Source organism: Aethalodelphis obliquidens, unplaced genomic scaffold (genome assembly GCF_003676395.1).
Source record: "Aethalodelphis obliquidens isolate GAN/ISIS:26980383/991018 unplaced genomic scaffold, ASM367639v1 scaffold8, whole genome shotgun sequence".
Lineage (NCBI taxonomy): Eukaryota > Metazoa > Chordata > Mammalia > Artiodactyla > Delphinidae > Aethalodelphis > Aethalodelphis obliquidens.
Genome location: NW_020837952.1, coordinates 20,348,528 through 20,361,005, shown reverse-complemented (window position 1 = coordinate 20,361,005; position 12,478 = coordinate 20,348,528). Strand labels below are relative to the sequence as shown.

The 12,478-nt window shown below is 34.4% G+C and overlaps 1 protein-coding gene across 1 annotated transcript in view; it reads right to left on the bottom strand.

Annotated features, from left to right (window-relative positions):
• The window catches only part of TRHDE (thyrotropin releasing hormone degrading enzyme), a 398,603-nt gene that overhangs the window by 86,762 nt on the left and 299,363 nt on the right, over window positions 1–12,478 (bottom strand). The window contains exons 8-10 of the mRNA XM_027107052.1: window positions 11,700–11,765; window positions 10,856–11,043; window positions 6,511–6,599 (exon numbers count right to left, since the gene is read on the bottom strand). Of these exons, the coding sequence (XP_026962853.1) occupies window positions 6,511–6,599; window positions 10,856–11,043; window positions 11,700–11,765 (343 nt within the window). The remainder of the gene's footprint in view (window positions 1–6,510; window positions 6,600–10,855; window positions 11,044–11,699; window positions 11,766–12,478) is intronic.

Genomic DNA, 12,478 nt, shown 5'->3' with positions numbered 1-12,478 from the left:
TTTTCTCATTCTGACTTACATCACTATGTATGACAGACACTAGATCCATCCACTTCACTACAAATAACTCAACTTCGTTTCTTTTTATGGCTGAGTAATATTCCATTGTATATATGTACCACATCTTCTTTATCCATTGCTTTGTTGACGGACACTTAGGTTGCTTCCATATACTGGCTATTGTAAATAGTGCTGCAATGAACATTGTGGTACATGACTTTTCTTGAATTATGGTTTTCTCAGGGTATATGCCCAGTAGTGGGATTGCTGGGTCATATGATTCTTCTATTTTTAGTTTTTTAAGGAACCTCCATAGTGTTCTCCATAGTGGCTGTATCAATTTACATTCCCACCAACAGTGCAAGAGGGTTCCCTTTTCTCCACACTCTCTCCAGCATTTATTCTTTGTAGATTTTTTGATGACAGCCATTCTGACTGGTGTGAGGTGATACTTCATTGCAGTTTAGATTTACATTTCTCTAATGATTCGTAATGTTGGGCATCTTTTCATGTGTTTGTTGGAAATCTGTATATCTTCTTTGGAGAAATGTCTAATTAGGTCTTCTGCCCATTTTTGGATGGGGCTCTTTTTTTGATATCGAGCTGCATGAGCTGCTTGTATATTTTGGAGGTTAATCCTTTGGCAGTTGCTTCATTTGCAAATATTTTCTCCCATTCTGAGGGCTGTCTTTTTGTCTTGTTTATGGTTTCCTTTGCTGTGCAAAAGCTTTCGAGTTTCATTAGGTCCCATTTGTTTATTTTTTTTTAATTTCCATTTCTATAGGAGGTGGGTCAAAAAGGACCTTGCTGTGACTTATGTCATAGAGTGTTCTGCCTATGTTTTCCTCTAAGAGTTTTATAGTGTCTGGCCTTACATTTAGATCTTTAATCCATTTTGAGCTTATTTTTGTGTATGGTGTTAGGGAGTGTTCTAGTTTCATTTTTTACATGTAGCTGTCCAGTTTTCCCAGCACCACTTATTGAAGAGGCTGTCTTTTCTCCACTGTATATTCTTGCCTCCTTTATCAAAGATAAAGTGACCATACGTGCATGGGTTTTCTCTGGGCTTTCTGTCCTCTTCCATTGATCTATATTTCTGTTTTTGTGCCAGTACCATACGGTCTTCATTGCTGTAGCATTTTAATGTAGTCTGAAGTCTGGAAGCCTGATTCCTCTAGCTCCGTTTTTATTTCCCAAGATTGTTTTGGCTATTGGGGGTTTTTTGTGTTTCCATAAAAATTGTGAAATTTTTTGTTCTAGTTCTGTGAAAACTGCCATTGGCAGTTTGATAGGGATTGCAGTGAATCTGTAAATTGCCTTGGGTAGTATAGTCATTTTCACAATGTTGATTCTTCCAATCCAAGAACATGGTATATCTCTCCATCTGTTTGTATCATCTTTAATTTCTTTCATCAGTGTCTTACAGTTTTCTGCATACAGGCCTTTTGTCTCCTTAGGTAGGTTTATTCCTAGGTATTTTATTCTTTTTCGTACAAGGGTAAATCGGATGTTTCCTTAACTTCTCTTTCAGATTTTTCATCATTACTGTACGGGAATGCAAGAGATTTCTGTGCATTAATTTTGTATCCTGCTACTTTACCAAATTCATTGATTAGCTCTAGTAGTTTTCTGGTAGCATCTTTAGGATTCTCTATGTATAGTATCATGTCATCTGCAAACAGTGACAGCTTTACTTCTTTTCGATTTAGATTCCTTTTATTTCTTCTTTGTCTCTGATTGCTGTGGCTAAAACTTCCAAAGCTATGTTGAATAATAGTGGTGAGAGTGGCAACCTTGTCTTGTTCCTGATCTTAGTGGAAATGGTTTCAGGTTTTCATCATTGAGAACGATGTTGGCTGTTCTCATATATAGCCTTTATTATGCTGAGGTAAGTTCTCATATATAGCCTTTATTATGTTGAGGTAAGTTCCTTCTATGCCTACTTTCTGGAGGGTTTTTATCATAAATGGGTGTTGAATTTTGTCAAAAGCTTTTCCTGCATCTATTGAGATGATCATACGGTTTTTCTCCTTCAATTTGTTAATATGGTGTATCACGTTGACTGATTTGCATACGTTGAAGAAACCTTGCATTCCTGGAATAAACCCCACTTGATCATGGTGTATGACCCTTTTAATGTGCTGTTGGATTCTGTTTGCTAGTATTTTGTTGAGGATTTTTGCGTCTATGCTCATCAGTGATATTGGTCTGTAGTTTTCTTTTTTTGCGACATCTTTGCTTGGTTCTGATATCAGGGTGATGGTGGCCTCGTAGAATGAGTTTGGGAGTGTTCCTCCCTCGGCTATATTTTGGAAGCGTTTGAGAAGGATAGGTGTTAGCTCTTCTCTATCTGTTTGACAGAATTCGCCTGTGAAGCTATCTGGTCCTAGGCTTTTGTCTATTTGAAGATTTTTAATCACAGTTTCAATTTCAGTGCTTGTGATTGGTCTGTTTATATTTTCTATTTCTTCCTGGTTCAGTCTAAGAAGGTTGTGCATTTCTAAGAATTTGTCCTTTTCTTCCAGGTTGTCCATTTTATTGGCATAGAGTTGTCTGTAGTAATCCCTCTTGATACTTTGTATTTCTGCAGTGTCAGTTGTTACTTCTCCTTTTTCATTTTCAATTCTATTGATTTGTGTCTTATCCCTTTTTTTCTTGATGAGTCTGGCTAATGGTTTATCAATTTTGTTTATCTACCCAAAGAACCAGCTTTTAGTTTTATTGATCTTTGCTATTGTTTCCTTCATTTCTTTTTCATTTATTTCTGCTCTGATTTTATGATTTCTTTCCTTCTGCTAACTTTGGCATTTTTTGTTCTTCTTTCTCTAATTGCTTTAGGTGTAAGGTTGGGTTGTTTCTTTGAGATGTTTCTTGTTTCTTGAAGTAGAATTTTATTGCTATAAACTCCCCTCTTAGAACTGCTTTTGCTGCATATGATAGGTTTTGGTCATCGTGTTTTCACTGTCATTTGTTTCTAGTTATTTTTTGTTTTGTTTTGTTTTGTTTTGTGGTACGTGGGCCTCTCACTGTTGTGGCCTCTCCCGTTGCGGAGCACAGGCTCCGGACGCGCAGGCTCAGCGACCATAGCTCACGGGCCCAGCCACTCCGCGGCATGTGGGATCTTCCTGGACCGGGGCACGAACCCGCGTCCTCTGCATCGGCAGGCGGACTCTCAACCACTGCACCACCAGGGAAGCCCGGTTTCTAGTTATTTTTTTATTTCCTCTTTTTTTCTTCAGTGATCTCTTGGTTATTTAGTAGTGTATTGTTTAGCCTCCATATGTTTGTATTTTTTACAGATTTTTCCTATAATTGATATCTAATCTCATAGCGTTGTGGTCAAAAAAGATACTTGATATGATTTCAATTTTCTTAAATTTACCACGGCTTGATTTGTGACCTAGGATATGATCTATCCTGGAGAATGTTCTATGAGCACTTGAGAAGAAAGTGTATTCTGTTGTTTTGGATGGAATGTCCTATAAATATCAATTAAGTCCATCTTGTTTAATGTGTCATTTAAAGCTTGTGTTTCCTTATTTATTTTCATTTTGGATGATCTGTCCATTGGTAAAAGTGTGGTGGTAAAGTCCCCTACTATTATTGTGTTACTGTCAATTTCCTTTATTATGGCTGTTAGCATTTGTGTTATGTATTGAGGTGCTCTTATGTTGGGTGCATAAATATTTACAATTGTTATATCTGCTTACGGATTGATCGCTTGATCATTACGTAGTGTTCTTCTTTGTCTCTTGTAATAGTCTTTACTTTAAAGTCTATTTTGTCTGATATGAGAATTGTTGCTCCAGCTTTCTTTTGATTTCCATTTGCATGGAATATCTTTTTCCATCCCCTCACTGTCAGTCTGTATGTGTCCCTAGGTCTGAATTGGGTCTCTTGTAGACAGCATATATGTTGGTCTTGTTTTTGCATCCATTCAGCCAGTTTATGTCTTTCAGATGGAGCATTTAATCCATTTACATTTAAGGTAATTATCAATATGTATGTTCCTATAACCATTTATCAGTTGTTTTGTGTTTGTTATTGTAGGTCTTTTCCTTCTCTTGTGTTTCTTGCCTAGAGAAGTTCCTTTAGCATTTGTTGTAGACTGGTTTGGTGGTGCTGAATTCTCTTAGATTTTGCTTGTCTGTAAAGGTTTTAGTTTCTCCATTGAATCTGAATGAGATCCTTGCTGGGTAGAGTAATCTTGGTTTGTAGGCTTTTCCCTTTCATCACCTTAAATATGACCTGCCACTCCCTTCTGGCTTGCAGAGTTTCTGCTGAGAAATCAGCTGTTAACCTTATGCGGATTCCCTTGTATGTTATTTGTTGTTTTTCCCTTGCTGCTTTTAATATTTTTTCTTTGTATTTAATTTTTGGTAGTTTGATTAATATGTGTCTTGGCTTATTTCTCCTTGGATTTACCCTATTTGGGACTCTCTGAGTTTCCTGGACTTGACTGACAATTTTGTTTCTCATATTAGGGAAGTTTTCAACTATAATCTCTTCAAATATTTTCTCAGACCCCTTCTTTTTCTCTTCGTCTTCTGGGACCGCTATAATTCGAATGTTGTTGGGTTTAATGTTGTCCCAGAGATCTCTGAGACTGTCCTCATTTCTTTTCATTCTTTTTTCTTTATTCTGCTCTGCAGTAGTTATTTCCACTATTTTAACTCCAGGTCACTTATCCATTCTTCTGCCTCAGTTATTCTGCTATTTATTCCTTCTAGAGAATTTTTAATTTCATTTTTTGTGCTGTTCATCGTTGTTTGTTTGCTCTTTAGTTCTTCTAGGTCCTTGTTAAATATTTCTTGTATTTTCTCCATTGTATTTCCAAGATTTTGGATCATCTTTCCTATCATTACTCTGAATTCTTTTTCATGTAGACTGCCTATCTTCTCTTCATTTGTTTGGTCTGGTGGGTTTTTACCTTGCTCCTTCATCTGCTGTATATTTCTTTGTCTTCTCATTTTGCTTAACTTACTGCATTTGGGGTCTCCTTTTTGTAGGCTGCAGGTTCGTAGTTCCCATTGTTTTTGGTGTCTGTCCCCAGTGGGTAGGGTTGGTTCAATGGGTTGTGTAGGCTTCCTGGTGGAGGGGACTGGTGACTGTTCTGATGGATGAGGCTGGATCTTGTCTTTCTGGTGGGCAGGGCTGCGTCCGGTGGTGTGTTTTGGGGTGTCTGTGAACTTATGATTTTAGGCAGCCTGTCTGCTAATGGGTGGGGTTGTGTTCCTGTCTTCCTAGTTGTTTGGCATGGGATGTCCAGCACTGTAGCTTGCTGGTCGTTGAGTGGAGGTGGGTTTTAGCGTTGAGATGGAGATCTCTGGGAGATGTTTTGCCATTTGATATTACATGGGGCTGGCAGGTTTCTGTTGGACCAATGTCTTGAACTCGGCTCTCCCACCTAAGAGGCTCCGGCCTGACACCCGGCACATATTTTCATAATATGTGATGATGTGTTAAAAATACAACAACATGACAATTTGAATAAAAATTCAACTGGCAAAACAAGTGTTTATATTTCTGTTAAGCAGATTAGATTCTGCTGTGAGACCTTTTTCTTATATGTATGTGTGTATGTATTTTAAGCACTTACATCTCCCTAATAGGAGCAAGACTGGGGAGAAGAAACAATATTTTTGTTGTTTATTTATACTTCACCTTACTTCGAAAAAAGATTTGTGGTTGTTTAAATCACACTTACAAAATAGCGAGAAAATATAAAGTAGCAGAATGTGAGAAAGGAGTAAGAAAAACAAAATGTGAACATATTTGACCATTTAAATCTAAATGAAATGTTACATAAAAGATGATAATTGGTTTTTTCTTCAATTCAATGGAAAACAGAAATAAAAGAGACCTGTTTCACACTCTAATATGAAGCATTTAGACTGGATTCAAGAAATAGCTTTCTGACAGTGAATTGAAATAGGTAACTATCTTATTTGAAGATATTTAGAAATAGAATAGAATCTCATCTTTCTCTGCTCCTTGAGACTTGACCCTACCTAAGGGATGGTTTCATGACCTAATAAGCCTCTCCCTTCTGGCCCTATAATTATCTAATTCTACAGAGAATATTGCCTCACCCATTCTTTAAAGAGCCAGTCTGGTAAAGAGAAGATAGCTGGAAAATGGAATTGAAAAATGTGGCCTGTGTTTCAGTATCTGGCATACTGTTCCACTGGAGGTTACGATTGTAATTCTGTTCCATTCAGGATTATAAAATGGTACAGTTTAAAGTGGTTAAGAATAGTACTACAAGTACTTAGATTTAAATTTTCTCTTTACCATCAAAGACACAAATAAATTTAATAATTATATCAGTGGACTGAAATTAGACTATGTAGAAACTATACTATATTATACTTAAATGTATAGAGGTAATTCCTCTATATTGTCTTTCTAATTTGTCTTTATTCACATTTTTATAACAGCTGATACAAGAGGTTAAGTTGCTAAACAATTATCTGAAACCAAATTCTCAGGGGAGAATATATTTTTTACCTGATTTGTTAGACACCCAAATAATTGCTTCTGGAGACACATGGCTTCTATTTCCTACCACAATAGTTAATGGGATCTGCCACAGGTAACTGCAAAATAAAAGAGAAATGTTAAGAATAAAAATGGTTATAACAAACAAACAACATTTCCTATGCACCTCCTATGTGATTTTTCTTATTCTCTTTAGGAGAATTTTTTAAATTCCCCAGTCATAAATGTAAGGAATAGGCCAAGAAGATGAATTCACTCTTTCAATGTCGCTAAGCAGACTTGGCCTCTAAGAGTTTTAATTTCAAAACAAAAGGTGGACTACCAACAAAACAATTTATCTTGGAAAAAAAGATTTGAATTTTACATGAGGAATAAAAAGTAGCTAAAATCTATAAATCTGAGCTGCACCATATATTGAGTAAAGTCTTAAAATAACTCCTTTCTACTTGATTCCGCATTAGATTAATGCCCATTCCAGTGCTTTCATGCATTTACATTTCAACATTCTCCTCATTTACTTGTTTAACTATTCTTAAAAAACACTTTTGTCAGATTTTATAGAAAGGATAATACAGTACAGATAAAGTTATTCAGCAAAGTAGGGACAAAAAGCAAAACTGATCAGATCCCCCTAAAATCCAGATCAATACAAAGAACACCGTGGGACACAATGCTCTGTTTTCTGAAATGGAATTTCCAAATTGATGTGTGAAATCAACCACCAATGTGCAGGGATCAGTCATGAGTCTCAGCTATTAAAGAGAAGCGTTTTCTAGAACGTGACTTTTTATAGGATAAAAGTTTAGGCCTAAACTTGTACGTGAAGTAATATCAATTTAACCTCAAATGAGCAACTGGAGATAAATTGGATAGTCTTACAATAAAATCCAATGACTACATTTTGTTCCCCTAAAATATAGCCAGGTTATGTTAACCAATCATTGCACTATTAGCAACAGGGATAGTCAACAATATGCAGTATGAGAAAAATATTTCTGACCTGAAAACTATAAGAATACTCTATGAGCTCAGTAACTATGGGAATTAATGGAGAATTGAGAAATTTTCAGGGAACATGTCTGGGGCTATGTAGCTAAAAATAGAATATGTCTTTTGATGGGGGAGGACATCTCCAAATCTGTCATATATGCCCCTAATATAAACATACTTATAATTTTACATTTATTTAAACTGTATCCTTCTAAATAATGAAACTAGAAATTACAATAAAAATTGATATGTTTTGATTCTGAGTTTTAGCAAAAGTCTCTAAAGTCAAGAAGGAGAGATTCATATCAATACCTGCATTATTGCTTACAGACAATTCCACATACAAGAAACTTCCTAAATGGCAGACACTGTACTGTACAGCAATGTTCAGATGCAAAAAAAGAAGTTAACTTTAAGGTATTGTGATACAAACATTGGGGCATTTTGTAAAACTTTTAAAATACCCTCTATATTTTTCCTAAGCATGTTTTTGGCCTCTATTCTGTGTGTGTGTGTCTGTGTGTTATGTGTGTGCATGTATGTATACACAAAATCTATACATTGTCACAAAGACAAAGTAAAAATTACAAATCACCAAGCACATCTGAAGTTTATATTATTTCTGAATTGCTATACTATCAGTACTATACAAGTTATTTTCCTTAACTTTCCAAACAACACATATTTGATCTTTCCACCAATTTCATTTTTAAGATCAAAGAAGGCATGGCAATTATGTTGCTTTATGATTACAACTTAAAAGGCTAGAAGACCCTAAACATTGTGGGTGAAAAGCTCTGTGTGGTGTGCTGTAAAAACATCCAAAAATGCAGTGAGTTACGTTAAAAAAGAAACTAGAAAAAAGAACCTGTGAAATTAAATTGTGCCCCAGCCCCTTAAGTTTAACTTGAATTTTAGTCATCTCATTTTAAGAAGAAAAAAACAAAAACAATGCACTTCAAAAGACCCTCAAGATATTTTTTATTTAACAGTCCCTGGGACTACCTCTCTTCATCGTAGGTCACATTTTTATAATAAAGCAATGTTTATTCTAATGATTATGTTAAGGCAGAAAAGCGTAGGTGCTTATTTTAGCTGGAGTGAAAAAACTTTTTTAAAAATGGTACCAATATTAGTGAAGCATTAATGTACATGCCATGAAAAATGGTTCCAAGGTTGCAATCATCGGACCCAAAATAAAAGGAGATAAACGTAATTCTCTGTAGCACAGGACTCCAAGAAGCTCAATATGTATAGGAGACATTACTGAACATTACAATGTATTAACTTTATAAAGAAAAAAAAGCTACACAAATTCACAATTTCCCAAATACCAAAATGCTAGCAAATATTTTACTCAATTTCACATATCAACTAACTTTATGCAATTATAATATAAAGATCTTTCCTTTCTATGCTGTAATACAGCTACCACATATGAAAAATATGATTACTATATACATTTAAAATGTTCTAGGCATGTTGTAGTGATATTCCAGTGTCCTCTACAAAATTGAAGACAAAGAATTGATTATACAGTCACAGAAAATATCCACAATTCATGGGTTTCCTGGCGTAAATGGGCACTACGTTTTACTGCATTAACTATTTGCAGTATATGATAAAGATCTAAGAAGGTTACAGACAAAGGGCAGATAGAATTGGTACTGAAGCTTTGACCACAATGTTATAGTGAATTAAATTATCAATAATACAAAACTGAATACTAAAATTTCAACTGCAAACTTTATTATTTCAAAATAGATATAAAATAAATTTTGAGACTGATGGAATGTCATGCATTATCTCACTCAATATTTTCTATGCCAAGTTCTCAGCGTTCAAAACCATTCATATGATTTTATAACTGCAGCAAAAGTAAAGCCCTGTAAAAGCTTTGTATAGGTATATATACCTATACAGCCTGGGAGAAAGTCTTCCTTTAAAGAGTCAGACTTGCAGCCGATACATCTGGCTCATATTATAGGTTGACAGAGTATTTTTGTTCAAAATTTGTTCTGTCATCTGCATGTCCTTTATGTTTTTCTGCATCAGTGATGCTTGTGTAAGAATGATCATTCTCAAAGGCAAGGCCTGAATCTAACTTTGCCACAGTCAAGTAGTTTTTATGTACTTCCCGACAAGGCCAGGGTTGATGCCTAAGCAGGTTTCACATGGGGCCAGACGGTGGTTGACCAGAAGTAGTGTTTGGCAGCAGTAAGGAATCCAGGCTGGGTGAAGGGTTGACCCAGTCAGATCCTGAGAGTGTGGCAGGATAATACCCTGTATTCCACAGGTGCAAACAGTTAGATTACAAGGGCAGTCTGCTGAAGGACAGTGTATATAATGAGCAGGAGACTTAAGACAATACTTTCTTAAGTGGGTTCCCAATTTAGTCACCAGAAAACATTCATGAATTTCTCAGTCAATTCTACCTGGACCCTGTCTTAGAGATAACAAAGGAAGCTTAATGCATGTTTCACATATCCTAGATACTGATGGATGATAAAATCAGATTCCTAATATTCCAAATGGGAGACAGCATGACCAGTCTAATCCCAACACCTCATTTTATTTATCAATTTTGACCTCCAACCCTCCCTGTCCCGCTCCCAACCTCTTATCCGGATATCTTAGAAAAAAATAAAATGAAATGATTTAAGTTCTATCTTTCCTTGGCTCCGCTTTAATAAAGCACAAAAGAGTGGGAAAACATGAACACTACATGCTGAATTTTCAGTAATGAAATAAGAATTTCAAATGAAAGTTAAAGTAACAACAAGTCAAATTCTATGTATGTTGTGTTAATGGTTTTTAAACACTAAAAGTGAGGGAAGAGAATGTATTTTGATACTAAGTGGCATTGATACTTAGACCATTTTAAATGGATCTAGTTTGAGTTCCTCTGGCTCAGACACTATTTAGTCTGGTTGTGGGTTTTTGTTTAACTAGTCTTTCTGGATTGTTAGTTTCTGTTCTTGTCTATTCTACAAATCTTGGTTTTCTCAATACCATTTAATCCACTTCAAAGTATTTTAACTTTCTTAAATTTAATTCAACAAACATTTACAGGGAAAAGTAAAAAAAAAAAATTACACATTATTGTGTTAAATGACCATGATAATTTAAATCCTGTCTTCTTAAACAAAATAACTTTAGCATGCTGCCACCTTGATAGTTAAAATATCTGGAAATGGGAGTAAAAGAGGGTTCAAAATGAAAATACCATATGTAAATAAAGAAATGAAAACTATATTTCGAGTACTTTTCGTAATTCTGTTATCAATTCTTTTTAAAATGTTAAAATACAAAGTGAAACATAAAAAACAAAAGCAATTTTTTCACATAAACAACAGAGTTGTACCTGTTATTTTGAGGTTCATGTGCTTTAGTTTTAGCACTGATGTCATAAATAAAATGTTGCTGGGTAATTATTATTCTATTTTCTGCTGTTGTATTTCCCAAGATGGTGATAACAGGATAACCCATCTGGAGTGTCCACTGATCCATTACTTCTTGTATATTTACATACTTTCCATTCCTTTTTAAAGCCTTTATAACCAAAATTGTATAAATTAATTTTATAAACATAAACTATAAACATAATTAACATTAAACCATTTTCATGTTTACTTTTATGATTTACTTAAGTATGAAAACATTTAAAATCGGTGAAACTAATATAATGTGTTAGTAAAATTAATTTTCTTGCCTTAGCTTAAACTTCATGCATATATATATATACATAGAAATAAAAACTTTATTAACATTAAAGTTTTTACCTAATGGAAGATGAAATATATTTTATTGTTAAAGCAAGTACTTACTTGCAGCATCTTTAAGCATCCCCAGTATGTCTAGTATTAAACTTAAATACTTGCTATTCACTTATAGAGAAAAAGTTCTTTACCATCTATATTTCACTCAAACATGAATATCTGACACCCTATTAAAATTATATTTCAGAAGTATTATCATGTTTGAAAGTAGGCAAGGTATCTTTAACTACCATTGTAGCTGAATTAATTTTAAACCTCATTATCCTTATAATATAATACATCAAATATAAAACAAGAAAGCAATATCAAGAAAAGGGAAATATAAAAGTAAAAACAAACCATCAGTGTCAATAAAAGTTATGAATGTTTTATAAACTCAATTCAAGTATTCAAGAAGAGGCTTTGGCTTTCAAGCTTCCTATACTTTACCTCTGATAGTGTATTCCAGAGATCATTTCTGGCTGCATTGCCATACTTATGAATAGTTAAGTAATCCTACAAAGAATATAAAATTGTAATTACAATTCAAAGGCTAAGCAATTTCCAGTAAACACATTTACTTCTCAATTCGGTTAACCATTTCCATTTGTTGGAACTGCCTTAACACAAGATAAAGACGTGCAAATAAGGTGAAGAATCTCATTTAAAAATATTCCAAAGAGATTGAACTACAGCATATTTCTTAATTAAATCATCAAACAATACTAATCTCTTAAAATTTATTTTCATAGCCATAATCACTTCTTATGGATTTCCAGGGTCAAAGATCTTCCTCTAATTTAGCAAGTCAAACTCAGGGAATTTTGAAAAAACTACCTCTGCAATGAAATATTTAGGGGACACTTTCTCATCAGGCTTTCATGTTGAAGTGTTGAAAAAAATATCTTGTTTTATGGAAAAAGGAAAAAAACAACCTGACTGATATATACTGATGTGAAGAGGGATTGTTTTGCCAAAAAGGTGATGACTATCTCCACAACTTGTCCATTTCCCTGTCTCTCTGCAAAGGACAGGCTGCCTAATACAAAAATGATATATACATATTTCCATGAGTTTGAAACACATATTAATATTTAATAAGAAAAGGTCAATCCTAAGTTTATTTAATATTTTTGAGCTTAGGACTTCACATTTCTCATTTTCAATCATTAGTAGTTTAATGTACACACTTTCTGATTCATGTCTGTTCCCTTCTAAGAAGCATGGTT